General features: G+C 41.0%; 2 protein-coding genes and 1 non-coding gene across 3 annotated transcripts; all 3 read left to right on the top strand.

Moving 5' to 3' along the window:
• The first annotated feature begins 939 nt into the window (after positions 1 to 939).
• Positions 940 to 2819, top strand: MOS (MOS proto-oncogene, serine/threonine kinase). Its single transcript, XM_085052867.1, has one exon. It carries the CDS (start codon positions 1020 to 1022, stop codon positions 2067 to 2069), a length of 1050 nt encoding a protein of 349 aa, XP_084908993.1. The 5' UTR covers positions 940 to 1019; the 3' UTR covers positions 2070 to 2819.
• Positions 2820 to 18098: 15279 nt separating this feature from the next.
• Positions 18099 to 21120, top strand: RPS20 (ribosomal protein S20). The gene is made up of 4 exons (XM_085052866.1): positions 18099 to 18257; positions 19556 to 19655; positions 20397 to 20470; positions 20897 to 21120. Exons 1-4 carry the CDS (start codon positions 18255 to 18257, stop codon positions 21077 to 21079), a joined length of 360 nt encoding a protein of 119 aa, XP_084908992.1. The 5' UTR covers positions 18099 to 18254; the 3' UTR covers positions 21080 to 21120.
• LOC146442011 (small nucleolar RNA U54) lies at positions 20255 to 20318 on the top strand. Its single transcript, XR_014850495.1, has one exon. It is a non-coding gene; the product is annotated as a small nucleolar RNA U54 (small nucleolar RNA).
• Positions 21121 to 22577: the final 1457 nt, after the last annotated feature.

Raw genomic sequence — 22577 nt, 5'->3', positions numbered from 1 at the left:
TACAGCAGGTACCAAACACTATGGCAGTTATCATGAGCACTGCAAATATGTGAAAGGGTCAAAAGTCATAAAAACACCTTTCAAAAAACACTGGGACCACCAACACAAAATTATGTTTGTTTGGTTTTTGCCAGAATAGCTCTGTAAATTCAGCAATAAGTTTTCTAAGAAGAATCCAGAAATAAAATGCACACCTGTAGTAACTGCATGTGGTGTGATATGAAAATGACCAAATACTTATGTATAATATAATGTATATATGTATATATATACATATAATGTATAATATACATATAATGTATACATATAATATACATATAATGTATACATATGATGTATAATATAATGTATACTATATCCAAAGGATGGTACAGAACAATCATTTGTCCTTACACTGTTACTAAGGTTGCTGTCCTGTACGGACAAAGCTGAGCAGACAAACCAGTCCCTTTGTCCCAGTCATGCTAAGTGGTAGGTTCCTACAAACACACTTCTATATTTAGTTTTGCCTTCCGTAGCATCATCAAACCTTAGGAGTCACCACTCCAGCTGCTTCCACTGACAAAGGCTTTGAGCTGTTTAGTGCACCTGATGCTGATCATGCCTGCCTGGAGCCATGGTGAAATACATTCCCCAGTCACTGCTTTATTTACTCCTGCGGCATTTTGCTAGTGGCATTTTGCTAGAGGCATTCAATGGGCAGAACTTATTTCTTTTATTTATTTAGTTATTATTATGAGATTATAAATTATGTTAAATACTTTAGAGTTAATAATTTTTTAGCTTTAAATCCTTTTGCCTTTACTTCCTAGAGATTTGCTTCAGGGCTGGAGAATAATGTTTCCAGGTGAGCCTGATTTGATTCAGACAATTGGGACAGATGAAGTTCATTTGGGGGAGGGAGGGAGAATGGTGAAGGGAGGATAAAAGGCTTTGGAAGCTAGTTTAGAGGCCTTTCTGTCAGGGAAGCTTTCCAGTCTTCTGTCTTAGTAGCTGCCTGTTGTTTTCTCTTTCATATTATGCCATCACCTATTCCTCTTAATTGCTTTCTTTCTTTTGAGTATTCCCCCTCTGCAGATTTGCGCCCCTGCAGCAGCCCTTTAGTTATCCCTGGTGAAGACAGCAAAAGCTTTTTGGGGGGAGCTCCCTCAGCCAGGACTCGTCGCTTGCCTCCACGTCTGTCCTGGTGCTCCATTGACTGGGAGCAGCTCTGCCTCCTGCAGCCCTTAGGATCTGGGGGCTTTGGCTCTGTCTACAAAGCCACCTACCATGGTGCAACTGTGGCTGTGAAGCAGGTGAAGAAGAGCAGCAAAAACCGACTAGCGTCGTGGCAGAGCTTCTGGGCTGAACTGAACGTGGCCCGGCTCCAGCACGAGAATGTGGTACGTGTGGTGGCTGCCAGCACTTGTGCCCCTGCCAGCGAGAACAGCCTGGGCACCATCATCATGGAGTACGTGGGTAACATCACCCTGCACCATGTCATCTATGGCACTGGGGTTGCATGGAGACAGGGGGAGGATGAGGAAGGAGGATGTGGAAGGAAGGCCCTGAGCATGGAAGAGACTGTGTGCTATTCTTGTGATATCATGACAGGCTTAGCCTTTCTGCACTCACAGGACATTGTGCACTTGGACCTGAAGCCTGCAAATATTTTTATCACTGAGCGGGGAGGGTGCAAGATTGGAGACTTTGGATGCTCCCAGAAACTGGAGAAGGGCTTGTCCCAGAGCCCCCACGTTTGCCAGCAAGGGGGCACGTACACACACCGTGCCCCAGAGCTCCTCAAGGGGGAGAGGGTCACTGCCAAAGCAGACATCTACTCGTTTGCCATCACCCTGTGGCAGATGGTGATGCGGGAGCAGCCGTACCTGGGAGAGCGGCAGTATGTGCTCTACGCTGTGGTCGCCTACAACTTGCGCCCCTCGCTGGCTGCCGAGGTGTTCCACGAGTCACCAGCCGGCCAGACGCTCCAGAGCATCATCAGCTGCTGCTGGAAGGCAAATGTAGAGGAGCGCCTGAGTGCAGACCAGCTGCTTCCCAGCCTCAGGGCCCTCAAGAAGAGCCTCTAGGAAAACTCACGACTCTTTATATTTCTTTTGTCAACTCTTCTTTCCCTCCCCGCTTTTTCTGAAGATAATTTATTTAGCCCCCGTGTTATCTAAAGGCTTTGTTGCTGTTTTTTATACTTAAACTGATTTTGAACTGTTTTGATATAAGAAGATTAAAAATAAAGAGATTTAATGAACTGTGGGGTATTACCCTGGGAGGGGATAGAGGCAAGGATGAAGATGTTGGCAGACTTTTTCTGGATGATGTGTTGTGTGCTGCCTTGCTCACTGGGAAATGTGATGCACAGAAAAAATGTTGGCTGTGAGTAAGTGAAGTACAAAAAAGAATCTGCTTTTAGAAGGTTCTTTATACATAATTCCTTTTGGTATTTTCAAAATGTCAGATATGAGTAGTTCTTTACACCAGCTAGGGTAGTGCATTTGAGCTTTTCCTGTTCATTTATCAAGGAATGAACATGTGTCACAAGTCAATGAATGCAGAAAAATAAATACAGAATGTCAGTGTTCTGTTTAACTTGTTCTTAGATGTACGTAATTTCAGTAAGTATGCTGCTTCTGATATAAAAAATGAGAATGTGACCCACATACTCCTTGAAATAAAGAACCTTTTTGTCAAAGGCTACTAAGAGTAAGAAGATACATTAACAACCTGTCCTTTTTATGACTTCCCTGCTACCAGGTGCATTAGAAGCAACTTGCTAGTTGGAACATTGTAAACTTTGAAGTATTATAAGAAGATTTTGTGCAAAATAGAGTTAAAAAAAAAGGGGGGGGGAAGAATGGTAAAGGAAGGATTGTTTGTGCTTCATAACACATGGGTCAGTATTGGACAAGATATGGAAGTACTGAAAAGGAAGTTTACTTAGAGCAGTAATGATGTTCCTCTGCTGGTGCTCAAAGCATACACTATTGAACTATCCTCTGCACTGCTCTGTCTTATCTACTATCTTTCCTAATCTGGTTGTAGTGTGTCTGGGAAAGGAAGTGCTGTAGGCAATGCTGAAGACAAAAAGCTCTGATCCCTGATTTATCAGAGCTGATAATTGTACATCTGAACCCTTATCTGGAGCTGCCTGCTGTAGCTGATACTGCCATGCTGCTCAAAGTCTCTGCTTCTTTTTAAGACAGGAGAAAGAGTGATGTTTCAGTCAAATTGTTTTTCTTTTTTACCCTTCCTCCCCCTTGCTTCCATTCTGGAAAAAAAGAATCCCAAAGGAATTGAGCCAGTTTCCTGATTTCTGACACACATCTGTTCTTAGCCCCGTGAAATCCTGGAAATGAGCAACTATGTGAATTTGAGATGATTCTGTAGGTCTTTATGGTATTTGGGTTGGTAATTGAAATTAATGGTTTATAAAGCATAACTAAGCTTAACTATTTCTTGGTCTTCTGTCCTCCTTAAGTGGAAATATAAAATGCTGGCTGGAATCAAAAACCAAAAGTAAATTCTGGAAAATATTTCCTGTGTTTCTCTGTCAAAATAATTATGCTATAGAACTAGAACTTTTTTTCTGTGTGTGTTGCATAACTTATTTAATAAAGAAGATTTTTTAATAGAAGTTATCATAATAAGTCAATTGCCTTTTGATATGGTTAGCTGAGGGCATGTAAGATAAAATTTTAGATAAAGCTATTGATGTGCCTCACCTTAACATTAAGCATTAAATAAAAATGTTTCTGCATTTTCAAAAGAATAAAAAATGGAACTATTTTTTAGTAGTTCCTTAATGCTTCTGTGTTGTATTTATTTTGCTTATGTGTTGTATTTTTGTCCCTTTTGAGGAAGGTTGTTGCTTATACTGCTAGAAACCTGTGGTTTTTTGCTTAATGATACTCTAGCATCAACAAGTGCTACTTGAGTCTCTGTGAAAAATCAAGCACCCTTCAAATTCTCTGTTGTACTTGACAGAAGGATACTGAATGGCCAAGATCTACTCTTGAAGTATAATCAGCTCTGCAGATGTTTCTGTCAATTTTATGGGGTTCTCTTTTGATAGTGTGAGAGAGAACTCAGCACAGCACTCAAGATATTGACACATCATACTTTGCTGTCATAATGGTCTCTATTTTTTATTAACTTCTTTTGTTTTTTGATTGCTAATGAGCTCTGAGTTAATACCAATCAAGAAATATCTCAAGCCAAACAGCTCAGAATTCATGGTTTTATGTGATGATGATAATTTTGTCTGTTCCCCTCACTTTACACCAATATATCCTGAATTTCTTTCTGCCAGTTTGTAGTTGGCCCTTGCAATTAAATAACTTTAGCATCAGCAAATTTGTTTATCTTCTGGCTCCCCCTCTTGCACTTCATTTGTGGATTAGCTGGGCAGAGAAGATCCCCTAAAACACTAGTGGGCACTTTTTCCTGCTGAGGAAACTGATGGTTTTACCCCCTGTGTCTATCTTTTGACTTATCCAGCTCCGAGTTTTCTCTCCTAAATGTGGCTGCTTAGTACCTTTCAAAGTTTGCAGTGAAAGATTTTTCAAATACCTTTGGAAACCCTAAGGGAACATATCAATCAGTGCCTTATCTACATGCTGTCAGTGCTCCTAAAGAATTCCAATACAACCCAACACAATTGTGAAGTGCAATTCTTCCAATGAAAGCAATATTGGCTCCTTCTAAAAAATATCTATGTATCTGTTATTTCCTTTAATATAGAATCCACTAATGTACCTTGTACAGATGTCAATTATGTAATTATGAAATCTATTTTTTAAAGGCTTCCCTGGGATATGATCCTGGAGAGAAGAAGGGCCAAGGGCACCTGGTTGCTTTTCGAGGATTGCCTTCCCCAAGCTCAGGATTGGTCCATTCTCGTGAGCAGGGAATCAGGTAAGGGTGACAGGATGCCTCCAAAGATAAACAAAGAGTTCCTGATTAAATTCAAACATAATAAATATGCAAGGATTGAGAGACCATTTTGGGGTCTGAAGCAAGGATGATTTAGTGTTAGTAAAGAAGGATCAGGTTAGGGAACACTGAAACAAACAAGACATACAGAAGTCCACAGGACTTGATGGGATGCATTTACAAACGCTGACAGAGCTTGCCAATGTCATTGTCAGGCAACTCTTAGCTCTCTTTGGAAGGTCATGGTGGTCAGGAGCAAATCCTGAGGTCTGAAAGAAAATAAATCTAACTTCTGTCTGCAAGATGGCTAAGAAGGAGGATCTGGAAAACTTAAAGCCAGTCAGCCTTATCTAAATCCCTGGAAAATTGGTGGAACAAATAATTCTGGAAATCATTGCCAAACATATGAAGGACAAAGAGGTGATTGGGAGTAGTCATCAGGGATTTATGAAGAGGAAATCTTGCTTGACCAACTTAGTAGCCTTTTGCAATGAGATTACTGGCTGCTGGAGGGCAGTGGTCGTTGCTTATCTTGACTTTAGGGAGGTTTTTAGCACTCTTTCCCATTATATTCTCATAGAGAAACTGATGAAGTACTGACTAAGTGGAAACTAAAAAACACTGGGCTCAAAGGGTTTTAATCAGTGACATGAAGTCCAGTGAAAGACTAGTCAGTGGTGTACCCCAGAGATCGATACTGGACCCAGTGCAGGCTAACATCTGCATTAAAGGCTTGGATGACTGGGTGGAGCACCCTCTGCAAGATTGCAGGTGACACAGAACTGGATGGAGCAGTCAATACCTTAGATGTTAGCTGTGCAGGTGTTCAGCGAGACATTACCAGCTGGAGAAATCTGCTGATGGCAACCAGTGCAGGGAACTGGGCTACTTGTACCTAGTTTATTTGTTCGGGACTGTCTGGCACCTGCTGCTGGATAACCCGGTGCACCAGCACGCACTCGGGGCCAGCCGGTTGGAAAGCAGTTTTGCAGGAAGGACCTAGAGCTGCTGGCAGACACAAAGTGGAACATGAGCGAGCAATGCACCCTTGCGGCAAAGGCGGCCAACAGCATCTGGGGCGCGCTTCAGAGGCTGCTGCCAGCTGCTCCGGAGCGCTGCTAGAAGAGGTGATTCCCGGGTGTTCACTCAGCCCTGGTGAGACACATCTGGGACTCGGTGGGTGGCTCAGCACTCTGCCGGAACAAGAAAGTCACGGATGTACTGGACCAGGAGCGCAGCAAAGGACCATTAAGTTGATTACAGGACTGGAACCTCTGCGTGTGAGGAGAGGCTGAGAGATGGGCCTGTTCAGCCTGGAAAAGAAAGCTCAGGGGGATCCTACCAAAAACCCCATTTTACTGTGAGGATGGTAAACCCCTGGAGCAGGTTATTCAGAAGGGTTAGGGAGTCTTTATCCTTGGAGATACTCAGAACCCGACTGGACATGGTGCTGAATAAACTGCTCAAGCTGAACCAGCTCTGAAGAGGATGTTGGACTAGACAGTCTCCAGAGGTCACTTCTAACCACAGAAGTTCTGCAATTATAATAACATTTATAGATGCTTGAAATTCAGTCAGCTCCTAACTTCTCCTACAAAAATCCTTCTAGCTTGAGCCTATTTTGTGTTTTCTTCAGGGACAATGCACATGCAAGGATCACTCTGCTTCTTTGCAATGGCTTTGTTGTCTTGGGGGGAAACAGATTAAAATGTTTAGGTGGGGTTAGTCTTGATTTTGGTGGGTTTTTTTGGTTTTTTTTGTTTGGGGTTTGTTTGTTTGTTTGTTTGTTTTTTCTTTTAAAAACCTGGCAGCAATAGATTTATCAGTGTCCTGACAGATTTCTTGTTCTTGATATTCTGAAAATGAAAAATTATGGAGTTTATGTTCCTTGAAGTATTTTTCCCCCCCGTCTGTTTTAATATGTAATCCACCAGACTTTCATCCTTTCTGTTTTCTTCATCTGGACAGAGCTTCTGGTTTTTAAAAGATTCTTTCCTGCTTTTAAAGCTGGAATGAGCTAATGAGTGTAGCTGCACTTTGCTCTTAAATTTGTCACACTTGCATACCTCCAAATAAAGTGTTAGTAGAAGGCACACAATGCTAGCAGAGCACTTGCAGACAATTGTGTCACAACTCTAAGGGTATTCTGCTCATCAAAATTTTTCCCTTTCTATAAACTGGTTTTGTTCTTTCTATCCCCATACATATGTATGCAACAGAGTTCCAGATGGTCAGCAAGACATAATTATAAACCTTAAGGGCTACTTGTACCTAGTTTATTTGTTCTCTTTGTTTCTGGAACGGATTGCCAGCAGCTTGATCAGCCTAAACAGAAGATTTATTGAAGTATTGCACAGATTCAGATGATGCAGCAGCAGTGTAAGTCTGGGAATTGTGGTATTGGAATGGCTTTGCCAGCCAGGTATGCTCTATGCAGGGAATGAGTTATCTGATGCTAATAGGCTGAACCCCCTCAAATTAGAGTCACCACTCATCTTGCCTGTGTTCTTAGAAAGGAACAAAGCCTCATTTCTCCCAGTTGGTAAATGTAAAGGTCAGATCTCTCGTGTCTTACTATCAACCGAGTTCCACAACTTGATATAATTATTTTCCTTGGAAACTCAACAATTCTGGTGTTTAGTTTTGTTCATTCATTTGTTTTTAGTTTTGTTTTAATGGCAGCAACCTAAGTGCTGTCTGTGGGACCCTGGGATGCCATGTCATAGCAGCCAGTTTCTCAAGGTGAGCTGCTTTTTGTTTTACATTCTCTGTTCCTAAGTAGCACAAGCTGCCTTTCAAACTTCCAGCTCTGCAGCACTGAGAGCTAAGTATTCCAAACTGGATGGGTTAGCTCCTGCCTCAGAGCAGTCTGGGGTAACCACAGCCTGCATGGAAACTTCAACTCTTTCTCATTAATCTCCCAGTACCTAACTACCAAACCTGGTGGCATTTACTAATTTTGGACAGAACATATAAAGAAGATACTGTAAAGTGCTTGCATTCTCATGGGTAGTTATCAAGACCAGTAGCCCTGGATATATTAACCATATTAGAGTGTTGCATTTTGTGCTTTCTTAGTTATACAGATAGTATCGTCCACTAAGGGATAGCATGAATTAAAAGTTCTAATTCTGGCCTTTTTTTCTTTTATTTTATAAGGAATGGCATTCATCGTCCCAACCTCATCTAGAGGAGACACATCTCCTCTTCTTCCTCAAATGGGCACGTGTGCAAAATTTGACAGGCTGCAGTTAAGAGATTTTATGTAATTTTACCTAATTCAAACTGAATCCCCAGATAAGAGCCAATACTAATTAGTGCTGGAATGATTTTAGGTCAGAATGAATTTTTTTCATGCATCATGATGAAAAGCAATTTCTACATGCCATCTCATACTTTGACATGCTATCTTGAGTTCTGTGAAGTGCAGCAATTATTTTAGCAGTCAAGTGATGAGAAGAAAGGATGACTAGAAGCATGGGAACTCTTCAACTGTAATAAACAGTTTCTAGGAAGAATGAGAAAGAAGGGAAAGAAAAAGAAGGGAAGTTCATAATTACATATTGATCTTCACTTACTGTAGCTATTATTGAAGGTTTAGTGTCTTTGGATCCCAAGTAGAAGTATCAAAAGACATTTCATAGTAGGTTTTAAAAGAAGTTAGCATAAGCTACCATTCTGATGCTATGCTCTTTATCTATTGGTGGGGTGGGGTGGGGTGGAGTATTGCAGTTAAACATATTTTACAATTATGTGGAACATTTATCTATTTCTCTTTGACACAGCTTCTGGCTTCCCATTAACCAGATCTTGGCTTGTTCTGTTGTTTGCTTCTCTTTATTTATTTATTTAAAATATTTTTTATTATGCTTTTTCTCAACTCAGAAAGAAAGTGGTAACATCACTATTTTCAAATCATAAAAATACTATATAACTTGGAAGTGGGCATACCTTCAATTCAGAAGATAGGACAAGAAGCATGAAAACCTAAGTCTGAAGATGAATGGGTTGCTTTGGTATTCTGGGGTAAGAGATAGCACAGCAAAGAAAACAAACAAAAATTGTTCTACACATTTTACCACAAATATTTGTAAATTCAATGGAACTTAAGTGGATGCTTGCTATTCAATTTGTATATCAGTCTTTGCAGTGTTAGCATTTGTGTCCATAAATTCATCCACTAGAACAAAGATGAAAATACAGATAGGAAATGGTTATTTTTAAAATTCACTGTACTTAGAATATTCTACTTTTACTTTATTGTAGCTATTTATCTGCTGCAAATACCTTCATGCAGTGCTCAAAGAGCCTCTTTCTATGCTTCAGTTAACCCAACTGCCAAATATTTGTCTGCCTGTCAAACGAAAAGCCTTAAAACCAGTTAAACAAGGAAAATGGAACAAAAAAGTGTACTGGCATCTGTCCCAGTCTGCCAATAGCTAAGGATGCCATGGGACAATTTGACAGCAGAGGCACCACCCTGGACTTCTCTGAGCATGAGGCTCAGTTTTGCTGTCGGCCCAGCCTGAAGTTCAATAGCCCAAGTGTTCAGCAGAGCAGGGAGGTGATTGCATTTGCCTTTGCAGGCACCTGGGATAATAGGGTAATTCATAACTTAATAAATATTCTCCTGCATATGTGCCAGGCTACAAAGAGCAAAGTAGGCTGCAAAGTGGAAATGTAAATGTCCAGTTCTTTTTAAGTCACTCCCTCCACAAGGGCAGAAGGAAAATCAGTTTTATTTTCAAGCCATGTATTTTTCTCGACCACTTAAGAATGGGGAAAGGGTTTTGATTCAGATATGGCACAAAAGCAGCTGGTCCCAGAGACAAGCATACAAAGTTACACCTGAACAGAGATTGTAAAAAACCTGAATGTAAATAAGGGAACTGATAGGCTGGGAAGGCTCGATTTCTTTTAATAGCAGTTAATAGGATATATTACATAATACAGTAACTTTGAGGAGATATCATACACTTTTCCCACATCCTTGTTTTTCTCTTATCTAACAGTTCCAATGAAATGGCTTAGAGATAACACAAAAGCTACATGCAAAGCTTTTGAAGGAATGTATCATTGCACTGACATGCCAATAGATAAACGTCACAGAGATTTCTCTTTTTTAAGAAAATGACAGAACTCCAGACCTCCCTTAAAGTTGTCAATCCTTGTATAGCTTTCGGGAGTGAAATGATTGCTATTAAATGTTTTCTGACTGAAAGGGGAAAAATAGATTATTCCTAAAGTTTAATAAATCATTCCTGCCAACAGTTGACTTTCAGAGGAAATAAATGTTGTTACGTTTTTTTAAAACGTTTTCATGGTTGCATAATTAGTGCTATACTTAAGTAGCACCAATAATTTAGCAATGTAAGCTAGTACACAAGTAATGGTAACTTCTTCACTGGAAAATAAATTTCCTTTATAGGAGGAGGATTTCAACAAATCTTTAAAAGCTTTAAAAAGCTCCATTTTCTGTATTAAAGGCGTGTTGCTGGTTTTGCCTTTTTTGCCCAAGGAAAAATGAGAAACAATTCCTATGTATTGGCATAAGCATTTGTTCCTGCCAGAACTGAGGGACTGGCTCTACCTCACACCAGGAACACTTCACGAGAGTGTATGAGAATCATTTGTTCCTCTGAACAGGTAAAGGGTTCTCAAAAAAGGAAATACAGCTCTGGCAGCATCATAAGGGGCTATTGGTAGGATAAAGTGCCTGCTGGGTGTTCTCAGAAACAACTTCCAACAGTCATAATTATTGAAGGAATATTTTTAAAGATACCTGTTCTGTACATGAATGAAAAACATGAGGCCATAATGCTGAAAAAATGACAAGTATTAATATTTCTGAATTTTTTTCAGGGGGCATGGGTACCACACTCAAACCCACCTTCTACGTTTACCACAATACTTAATTTATTTGCCTAAAACTTGAATGCTTGACCACAACCCTTGTAAATGCTAATACTACCTTTTCCTCATTTTTAAACCTGTAGATAATACTGCTTCCCTTGATTTGCATCTGGAAAAACGGGTTACTGGGGATTTCACTGTGCAAGGAGGCAGGAATGTTGGATGTGCAACTGTGTGCACATTAGTGCACTTAAATTTACATGTAGTCGCTCTTACATTATTTAAGTGATTGTTGCAGGGGAAGAAGACTTGTCTGTTTTATACCTCTTAGGGGTAAAATATAGCAAACTATTGTATGTTTACAACCACATTTTGTAGACTAGTGTGAAAGGCCATGTACAAGCCCCATTTTCATGAAGCAGGAACTTCTAGCACATATTTTGGTGAAAGATAAGTTTAATAGACTTGCTGTAATCTCCTAGTATGATGTTCTCTTAAACAAAACTTCTGGGTCTTCTATGAATGATATTACAGACTCTACAGTTGTTGCTCCTACCCCGCTACTGCAACCTCTTAACTTCCATGCAGTAAATTGCAGCTGCCACTTTGCCACATTAGCTTTGTAGAGAAGTTAGTAAACCCTTTGAAACCAAAACTTCTTCATATTTGATGCCTCTTGGATCACTTTCATGTTATGTTGTGGATCTGACCAGCTGTTCTAAGCAATCACAGCGTGATGATTTCCTTAGTGGCTACTAATGCCTGTTTCTAAAGCACATCTTTAACACCACAGTATCTCCTTTAGTTCCAGGTCCTAAGTTCTATGTTGCTATTCCTGTTTCTGTCAGATTTTGAGTAATTTAGCCTGGGTAGTTCACAGAGGGTCAGGTCACAACAGGAGAAGCATTGCTGAAGTGGCTTTAATCTTTCTTTACAGATGCCAGGGTTGGGAAGGGCACCTCAAGTCCCACAGAAGTCTGACACCTGGATGTAATCTAGATAAAATTGCAAGTTGCAACTAATATCCGGCTCTAATAGTCCTGTAACATCAAGGTGGAAATTACCCCTTGCTTTAAGTCTCATCATCTGTGGCAAGCATTTGCTAAATTTTGTGCTTGCAAACATTCATCATCTGAAAACCAGTTGGATCAAGAATATCACAAAAGGACACCAATGCTAAAGAGATGAGGAAAAACTTTTCAGGAACAAAAAACCTAAACATGATGAAGTGATGCATTCCATATCAAGACAAATTTTTCCTCTAGTCATAAGGCAGTGTGAGGCCAGAATAATTCCTTAAATTATCCCTGCTCCATGATAGAGAAGCAGCACAAGCACCGTGAAACAATTCCCTACTACTCTGTCTCGCCAAAGAATTACATTAGATTAAACTGGTCTTTGGATGAAAAAAACATGACCAGTGACTTCATAAATGTGTTCCAAAACACATAGGCAAACATATATGTAGACTACATATACTGGCAAACAGAACTGCTGTAAAATTGAACACCTTTTTTTTCCTCCAGGACAGACATCCAATCATGCTAATACTCTGCTGCTGGTAGCTTCCCACAGTTTACAGGAGGCAGCAGACATAAGGAGGAAGGAAACTCCAAAGTCTTTCATAGCATGGCATTGTGAGAGTTTGTACACACCAGTATGTAGCACTAGCTCCTAAACACTCCCAGTACAAAACAGAGAAGCCAGAGAGGTAAGAGTAGCAAACCAACCTGTGTCCTGGAAGTCATTTCCAATTCTGGTGTTAAAACAGCTTCCTCTGTTCAATGAGTCCCATGGATATTATTGAGTAGGTGCAAGTTTTCAACATGTTCTACAAACTACTGCAGTCTTCTTGAACTACTTTTACAAAGTGAAACAGATCACAACAAACAGTGCCAAGTGATGTTGCCTCAAATGCACAGATCCAGACTGGAGAGATTTGTGTAGTTTAGAGTTCATTTTTTGTACCTGATTACCTTTCCCCACATGAAGTCTTCTGAGGTGATTTCCAAAATGAAAACTGGATGCAAAAAACCGCAGTTCTGTTTGTATGGCCACTAGTTCTGCTCTCACTAGGCTAATGCTGGGGATTTTTTGTACAGGAATTGCATGCCCCCACTCTTGGTAACCTGGCCTGGATAATAAAAGATGGTAGGGCTGGAATGTGAGTATAGATATTGTGTGAACAGAATATCCACACTGACATGTTCTGGGACGATGTTTGCCCAAAACCTGATAATACTAAGGAAATTAACAATAACAAAGCTTGCTTAAGACAATGACCACCCAGATTAAACAGTAACGAGGGAATTAGATTAACAAGAGCCTTTTGAGAAAAAACAGAAAGTTAGCTCAAAAAGCAGGAGAATTTGTGATTATTAGAAGAAAACATGGGGTGGGAGAGCAGAAGGTGCCAATAGAACTAAGATCCTCCTCGACAGACATGGTAAGTAGCTGCCACCCCACTCCTAGTAGAGACTGCGGGGGCTGACAGGACGAGGCACAGCAGTAGGGACCCATCCTCCCAGTACTGCATACAGGAATTCAGAGAGTACACTTTTCCTGGCATGTGGATCGGCTGCACAGGCTCCCAAAAGTGGGACTGTCACTCGTAACCCACACTTCTTGCGAGAGAGTGGAACTGCATTTAGAAATGTGTGAATATGTAAGTGGGATCAGTTGTAGAAGGGTAAGAAATTTGTAGGTGCTTACTAGCAGTTTGTAAACCTCTAGTATTGTGATTTTTTTTGTACTGCTGATACTGATCCACAATATACAGTTCATTGATAACCAGCAAATTACATTCTGGTTGCTATCAAGACTATGTGAATTGCACAGTCATTCTCTGCCCAAGGGGCTTTTTTCATTACTACAAATTTGACAGAAGCAACCCATCTGCAGTGGGATGGAAAGTGGAAAGAAAACAAACATTATTCCAGAAGAGCAGAGAACACATAATTCATCAATTTGAAAAAAAAAAAAAAAAAAAAATTAAGATTGAACTAGAAAAGGATGAATTCAAATAATATTCTCCTGAAAGCTGCCCAGATGGACAATCTTGTTTGAGTCCCATGTGTTCAAAGACATATTGTAATGATTTATCACAGATTCGATGTCACTAGAAATGCTGTAGCATATCAGCAGCTTTGTGTTTTTTGTCACAGTGATTTGTGTCAGAAAACCAAGCCAAAACAGGCTGACAAGGGAGAAGTTTTGCTCTAACCACATCAATGCTATTAGAAGCCAAGTGTATCATCTGCCCGGCATAAAGTACATATTTAGAAGGAAAGAGCTTGTAGTGATAACTATGAAGTTCAAGTTGCCCACTTGAAAATATCTCCTAACAATCAATATTTGCAGCAACATTTGTCAACAGTAAAGGACTCCATCAAAGCACAGTTGCTCTTTTTCTGAATCACAGACCTAGTTCATGTTTTTCATGCTTACATGAGAAATTTTTAAGGTAAAGAGAGCCTAGTATTTTGAGGGGTGGTTGGATTCTCATATGCTGAGCTTTATGCTAGAATTGGCATGAAAATTTAGAAAATGTGAAATGGACAGCCTAGGTGCAATATGAGAACTCCAGCTGTGCATTCTGTCTGCTACCTGCAGAGAGCATTGCCAGCTAGCAGCTACTCATCTTCACAAGTCAGTCTTTTAAAAGAGAAAGCTAATTGTAGAGAAAGCTAATTGCTGAGCCAGAGAAGCCAAAGAACTTGGAGGAGAGTTCTGCAACATGATACAACTGAGACTCTTAACACAAGAGGATCTGCAGATACCTAAAATTACGACCAAGCAGATGCTATAGCCTTTCTTAAAAGGGCTGAAAATAGCTTTTATTGGATTTCTCCTGACTTGTTTAGACACTGCAGCATCTACCAATGACCTCCGGAGAAGCCTCAGGCATGATCCTGCTTCACAGGTATTTTAAGAGCAGAAGCTCAAACAAAACCCTTAAAAGTGTGTGCAGATCCGAATGACCTTGGAGAAGGAAGTGATTTCCAAGTAAATAGGAATATGTTAATCACCATTGAAAGCAAACACTAGAGGTACTAGGCTGGCATAACCAAGACAGCTTCCAGGGAGCTGCTCATATCGAATACCCACTACAAAAAATGACATAGCAGATTTAGGGAGGCTACTGTGAGCCCTGCCAAAACCATCCACTGGCCACCAATGTGAAACAAGCAGAATAAATCTACTCATAAAAATGAATGGTGTTCACAGCCCAAGCTGCAAAGCCTGAGGAGTATGTCTGTCCTTTGACCCAGCCAAAGGTGCATCAGAAAGGTTCAACATTCACCAGAAGACAAAACAAATCTTCATTTCCCTAAATCATTACAATACTTTAGAAGATCTGATTGACAACAGGCACGTGCTCCTTCTGTCACACGGACAGACTCATCCCAGGATCTTCTCTTCTGAAGGATGAACTAGTCAAAGGGAGAAAGAAAAAAAATCTCCAGTAACCTGTAAACCCCAAAATAAATGTCAGAAAGTGTCATGAATGCACATGGAATGATGTTCTGCATGATAAATCATTAAATTAGGTATTAAATTGTTTCTGCTACAGACTACTAAGTCATGTTAAAAGCATGTCTTGCTTCTTAATAGTTTACCTTCTTAATTACTTAACATGAGAGAAACACTCCTGGAAGCTTCATCTAAAAAGCACAGGCTGTTGGATATAAGTCACAGAATGACAATCTCTTAACTAAAGTTAGCATTGAGAAAAACCTACATGAAAAGCAGTATCTAACCAAAGGAAAACCAGGCAGAATACAAAATATGAATTAGAAGTTAAGAATGACAAAATACTCAGAAGAAAAGCAAAATATTATATTTAGAATGGCTATTTACACACATGAATGCAAGAGGGAACGTTTTTAACATGTAGTGAATTTCAGAGAAAACAGGCATTTCAGATAAATTTCTGTAATATGCTTGTGGAGAAAAACAACATATATCAGAAAATTCCAACAATAGCCATGGAAAGCCTTAAACATAGGAACAGAAGTAAGGCGGTTTTTAAATCAGCAGCTCCAGATAGCCTGCATCCAAGAATTTTAAGAGCTGGCAAAGGAGACTTGTGTGCTGTTAATGTGGATTTTCCATAAGCTCCGAGAAATCTGGGGAAGCTCAGAAAAAGAAGAAAAATCTCAAAGAAAGCTGAGGTAGTGCCAATACTAGGAAAAAGGAACAAATTCAGGAACTTATGGTCAACCTTGCCTTAATCCCAGGAAAAAACAACCAAACCCAAACCAACTTCTTCATATAGGAACAAGAAACAAATGAGCAAATTGTACTTGAATTACACAGCTTAAATGTATGGAAAATGTACCTTTTCTGAATTACTTTTTTTTCTCATGCAATTACAGCATTTGTTTGTAGACAATAGGAACAGTGTTGAGATAATACATTTGCACATTGCCTTGTTCAGCAGTACCCAGAGAAACTGGCACAGTTGTGCACATACAGTTCATAACAAGCAAATTAAAACTAAGGCTACAGGTCTGTGTCACCACTGAGGACTCAGTCAGATGTATTTCTAATTGAATCCCACAGGAATTAGTTCTTGGCAGCAAAGTACTCAGTATTTTATCTGGAAAGAAGGTTTACTAAGAGCATTCATAAAAGCTCTAAGTAAATAGTGTAGCAAGGCTGCTGATTGGGAACCATCTGGATTAGTGGAAAATTAAGTGCTTCAGCATGCTCAGTGTGAGGTCATGTATTTAAGAGTGATGAATATAAAACACTTATAGATGGAAAACTTCCTCAGGAAGTAGTTGGAATAGCTGGTAACAGAATAAACATGGGTTCCTTGCGTATGAGCTCAAAAATAGAATCTATGTAATTGTTAAATGGCTCAGAAAACAAACCACCAGAACCAAATGTTGTTTTCATTGCAGGGAGGAAGAGACCAGGGAAACGTGTCTATCATCAAAACAGATTTTTCAAGTACTGATCTCCGTTGGCAAAAGATCAGTACTTGATTGCTGCATTTCAGGAAACAGCAACAGGATGACAACTTCTGTATCCACGTTTCTTGGAACTGCTTTATCAGAATGCAGCCTCTAACACTTTCAAAGAAGATATTAGTAAATTAGAGATTTCAAAGAGGAAGTACAAACAATCCAAGTGCAAACAAGCCTAAACAATGGAATAGTTGGCATATAAAAGTCAACTCCATCACATGAGGTTTAAGGACCACTATAAAGCAATTGTTAGGGAAAAAAAAATCCCGTATTAAAACAGTGTGATAGCTGAAAGTAAGCTCATTGTAAAATACCAAGTAGCTTCCTTGAATAACTGTAGTAATTATTAAGCTTCCAGAGGTGCAGTAGTTATGCTAACATTATGCATGTCCATGATTCCTGAAAAAAATTCCAAATTAGAATTATTAAAAGATAATCATAGCGACCCTACTATAGGCCATAATTTCAAATAGTTTCTCTAGTTCTCCAGTGATGTAACTCGAAACAGACATATTGCCAGCAAAACACTTGATTTGGGACCAACAGTTACCATTGTCCAGGCCAAATCAAAGACCATTCTCAGTAAAAAATATCCCTCCAAAGCCCAACCTGAGCAAATAATGGAACTTATATAAATAAAATTCACTTAAGCTGCTAAATTTAAGCCTGAATGAAATGAGCACTTTTACTTAAAACTTCTGCTTTCGCACCTCCACTTTACAGAATCACAGAATCAGTTGGGCTCCAACAGACCTCTGAGATCATGGAGTCCAACCTGTGACCGAACTCCACGATGTTCAACTAGACCTTGGCACATCCAGCCTTTCCTTAAACAACTCCAGGGACGATGACCCCACCACCTCCCTGGGCAGCCCACTCCAATGCCTTATCACCCTTTCTGTGAAGAAATTCTTCCTAATGTCCAACTTAAACCTCTCCTGGCGCAGTTTAAGACCAAATCCTTTCGTCCTGTCGCTTTCAGTAATGACTGAAGATAAAAAGACCCAAAGGCTCAAAGGGGAACGCGCTCGCTATCACTGGAAGCGATAATGCCTCTCCAGTGCGCCAAATCCCGGTCCTCCCCCCAGCAGAACGCCGAAATCTCCCGGAAAAGGCAACCAGGAGGCCGAGAAGCCCGCGGGACCCGAGCGGGAAGGGCGCTGTACCCCGCAGGGCGGGCCAAGCCCGGGGTAGGGACACGGCAGCGACCGGCCTTGGGCCCCTCTCCGCTCGCCACCGGCCGAGACTACGGGACCACGACAGCCGCAGGAAGCCGAGGCGACCCGACTTCCCCGCCCCGGCGCTTCCGTGCCCGGCGGGCGGGTGAAAGGTCCCGCAGCGCCCGGATGGAGGCGGCGCCGCTCCGCTATATAAGCGCCAGCCGCCGCCGCGCCCGCCTCTCCCGCGCCGCCGCCGCCGCTTCCTGGCTCACCGCTGTTCGCTGGGCCCCGCGCCGCCCGAGCCCGGGAATAAGTCGGTCAGGAAGGCTCCGCTGCCTCCATGGTGAGGAGGGGGAACGCCGGGGACGAGGGAGGGAGCGGGGCCGCCGTGCCAGCCCTGCCGCATGGCCGCCGTGCCCGCCCGGGCGGTGCCGGCCCTCGGCCCCGGGACAGGGCTGCGCTCCCCGGGGCTGCGCGGAGGGTCCTCGGCTGCTGGCGCGGCTCCCGGAGCTCACCCCGAGCCGGCGAGCAGGAAGGGCGACCTGTGGGCCCGGTAGCGCTTTTCCCTTCGCAAGGGCACCGCGGGGAAGCGCAGGCGGAGGGGAGGCGGCCGCAGCCCGGCGTGAGCGGTGCTGATCCGGCCTCGTGGCTTTGCCCTTACACACGGCCCTTGTTAAGGGGGTGCGCCTCAGTAAATGGGGCAGGCAGCACCTCATCGCCGGTGTGTGACATCCCATGTTTCACACAATCACAGAATAGGTCAGGCTGGAAGGCACCACAGTGGGTTATCCCAGAGCACATGGCACACCATTGAGTCCAGACGGTTCTTTAATACCTCCAGTGGGGGAACTCCACAGTCTCTCTGGGCAATCTGTACAGTGCTCGGTCACCCGGACAGTAAAGAAGTTCTTCATGTTCAGGTGGCACTTCTGTGCATCAGTTTCTGCCCACTGTCTCCTGTTTTACTGGTTGGCACCACCGAGAACTTGGCTCTGTCCTCTTGGCAACCCCCCATTTATATTTTTGGAGAGGCATGCATGTATATATCTTTCATCTCTCTTTTCTTAAGACCTTCCTTCGTCTGTATTTTTACTCCCGTTTCATCAGCTCACTTAGGCTACATTAATGCCCTATTATTTGCAAGTGTTTAATTGCTTAAGCTCCTCAAATCAGTTTCCCGAGTAGCCGAATTAGTCTTTCTGGCCAGGTGCCCCTTTTTGTTCTCATTCTGTGAGTTGTTGCAGTTTCGTTGATCAAGCTTTTGCTACTTAATTTGTGGTGAGTTTAGGTTGTAAGATACACGAAGCCTGAAATGTATTCATATTTGAGGAAAGAAGTGTTTGTGCCAGCTGTATATAGGCAAACCAGGGAATGGTGTGCTTGCAGCTTCCCACCCTGAGATGCAGTTAGACACTAAAAAATTGCTTTTCCTTAGAGTTAGGACTTTGCCTTTTCATTCTCTTCCCATTATTTCTTCCATGCCACCATACCCTTCAGATATCTCTTCTAGTCAGTAGTGTAATATAGTCCCATAGCTAAATTGTTCTTTACACTCCTGAAATCTCTTTTGAAGAGGCTGTGGATGGTGTTAGCTGGTGGTGTTAACTGTAGTGTCTGATATTTGTAACGTCAACATTTTAGGCGTTTAAAGATACTGGCAAAGCACCTGTGGAACAAGAGGTGGCGATTCATCGCATTAGAATTACTTTGACAAGTCGCAATGTAAAATCACTGGAGAAGGGTGAGTGATACTTTTTTCTTTACTCGGGTAGCTTGTCAAGTAATGAATAATAGGTGCCATGTAATGCATTGCAAAATACAATCTCTTGAAACCAGTTGTAATTAAACACGTTACTGGTTGCCCGTTAGTATGTGCCTTGGCTTGCAAAGTCAACCCAAAGTGCTTCATACACTGAAAAGTAAATTCTGAGTAAATCTTAAATGAAAGCTAGTGTTTTGGGTGTTTTCATCATGCTGAAAACCAATGTCATAGTGACTAATGTAAGAAACTGAAGCTTCTTCCCTTTAATTCTTGTGGGGAATTTTGAAATAGTTATTCTTTTAATGTATAAGAACTAGAAGACGCTGGTTTCTCAATATTTTGGCACTTGTGTTATGAAGAGTTTAGTATAACATTCTTTAAGAAATTACTTAATTTTGTTTAGGAACTAGCTTTGCTAGTATTTAATCATACAATGAAAATGTGAGAAAAAATTACCATTTGCAGGATCTTCAGGCTGATAACAGCTGAAATACAGTTTAAACTTATACTAATGGCTTTTGCTTACGGTTGCAACACGACTTTGCTCATCATGGCACAACACTTCAGTTGCACGTGGTTGGCTATGAGGATAATGCTTAAAATGAATGGCAGTGATCACTCATACGCTATTCTGAGCCAACATCTTGTTTGAAATACTCACATGAGAAATCAAGTAAGTAAAATAGTCACAAACCTGAGCTATTGCATGTATTTTTTCAGTCTGTGCTGACTTGATCAGAGGTGCTAAGGAAAAAAACCTGAAGGTGAAGGGACCTGTTCGCATGCCCACCAAGGTACTTGACACTCCTTTTCTGTCTTAAAAGTTGTGGGTTTATTCTGTTGTTTCTTTAACTGTGTGCTTAAACCATCTTTTTTTAAAGAAAAAAAGGTGAGATGAAAAGCAGTGCTACTAAACTGGGGGTGACCCAATGTAAAAAGACTATTTCACAAGTTGATTTGATACCTAGGGTAACACTTAAGTGCAAAACATGTTGAATGTGAAAGGGGCTTTTCTGTTCAATTTATTTTTATAATGAACTTTTTTTTAAAAATGAAATTAAACATGTAGGGAAGGAGTTTTAACATCAGTCAACTATAATTTAAGAAGTACCTTCCTAACAGCACAGACACCATACAGTATTTGTAGGTGATCATATTTGTATGATTGTAGATGACTTCTCCCAGTGCATCAGCTAAATCCCTTGTGCTTGTCTTTTCAGACCCTGCGGATCACCACCAGGAAGACACCTTGTGGTGAAGGTTCCAAGACCTGGGATCGCTTCCAAATGCGTATCCATAAGCGGCTCATTGACTTGCACAGCCCGTCTGAGATCGTGAAGCAGATCACTTCCATCAGCATCGAACCAGGCGTAGAAGTTGAAGTTACTATTGCCGATGCCTAAATGATGGCCATGGTTAAATAAAGTTGATTTACAAATTTTCATCACTTGTTTCTTTTTGTATGTGTGCCAAGAGAAAGCTCCGTGATGATTTTCATGAAGGACAACAGAAACCATAATCAGAATGCTGTGTGAGAGGATATGCCAGCTGTAAATAACAGGAAAATGAAACTTGGGCATCATGGTTTCATTGGAGGCTGGCAACTGTACGGTTGTGCAGCACTTTATGAAAAATAACATTTTTTATAATTTAAAAGTTTAACTTTGGCTGAAATTAGAGTCTTACATAGACAGGTACCTGCATTAAAATTAATGTTTGGGTCTAATTACCAAGTTTTCGATTCTTGCAAGACTGAACTAACAGCGTATATGGCTTTTTTTTTCTATGTGTGTCACAGTCAAAGGATCCTGGGATTGCTAGTTATAAAACTTCATCATTTGTGATGACCACAATGAATTTAGCAAGTTCATTGTTTTGACTTGCATGTAGAGTCACAAAATGGAACTGTGGAAATAACTAGTCTTTTCAGGTTTAGATTTCCATAGATTATATTAATGCTCAGAGTAAGCTTCATCTGTAAAGCAACAAAACAGCCATTTTCATTGCTGCTTTCAAGTCTCTCAAGTAAAGGAACTATGATTAATTCTTAAACCAACAAAACAAAGCCCAGAGTTAAATAAAACAGTTCTGTTTAATCCATTTAAGATCAGATTGCTGTTTTTGCTTCAAGCATAGGAGAGAACTTGAATTCTAATAAAACAAGCAGAGGTGGTCCTCTGTAAGCAGCTCCAGGTCCTATTTATATTTGCTAAGACCTAAAACTGGGCAAAACTTGTGCTTTCTTACTCAAGATTCAAGAGACCTTCGATTTCATTTAATATAAGGCCTTAGTAGAATTCTGATCTTTGAATTAGTAGGCCTGAGAGTTTTGGTAGAAAGGAGGTGAGTGATTTAATATGAACAGATTGTGTCAAGCCTACTTCCTTAAGAAACAGCTATATGAGCAAGGAAAAATTCCCCCCTCTCCAAAAACAAAACACCTGCATCTTCCTAAAAGTCTTCCGGTAATATGCCACAAATGTAAGCTGCCTGACAAATACTTCTATCTCTAGTTTAAAAGTATTTTGATTTCTAGGGGTTGCTCTCTACAGGGATAAATGGGCAAACAGATATGTTGCACTCACTGACCTCTGTTTAGTGGTAACTGATTAGTTACCAGCTTTTACTCGAGTCGTCTTCTGATTAACGGAGTAGCCCTGTGACTGAAAGCACCTGGAGGGGTCTAGGCAGGGCTGGCTGGCTGTGACTTAATTTCTGCCTTTGGTCTTTCCCGTTGGTCAAAACCTAAAGAGTTTTATATCAGCCTACAGCTGGCTATATCTATGACTTCAAAGGTGCCTCTTACACACACCTAAATGACCTGAAGTCCCATCGATGTTCTTTGAGCAGCTGTGCCACTTCAAAGACCACTTTCCTTAGGTCATCTTTTCACTTCTCTCC

The sequence above is a fragment of the Lichenostomus cassidix genome, chromosome 2 (assembly GCF_008360975.1).
Source record: "Lichenostomus cassidix isolate B80296 chromosome 2, HeHo_3.0, whole genome shotgun sequence".
In the NCBI taxonomy this organism is placed as follows: domain Eukaryota; kingdom Metazoa; phylum Chordata; class Aves; order Passeriformes; family Meliphagidae; genus Lichenostomus; species Lichenostomus cassidix.
Note: the sequence above shows the minus strand (reverse complement) of the source record. Positions and strands in the feature narration are given on the sequence as shown.

Bases quoted from the DNA above. Each gene is read 5' to 3' on its own strand.
- MOS (XM_085052867.1), top strand. From the start codon at position 1,020: ATGCCATCACCTATTCCTCTTAATTGCTTTCTTTCTTTTGAGTATTCC.
- RPS20 (XM_085052866.1), top strand. The intron at 19,656-20,396 runs GTGAGTGATACT...GTATTTTTTCAG, and splicing joins TGTAAAATCACTGGAGAAGG to TCTGTGCTGACTTGATCAGA. The intron at 20,471-20,896 runs GTACTTGACACT...TTGTCTTTTCAG, and splicing joins CTGTTCGCATGCCCACCAAG to ACCCTGCGGATCACCACCAG.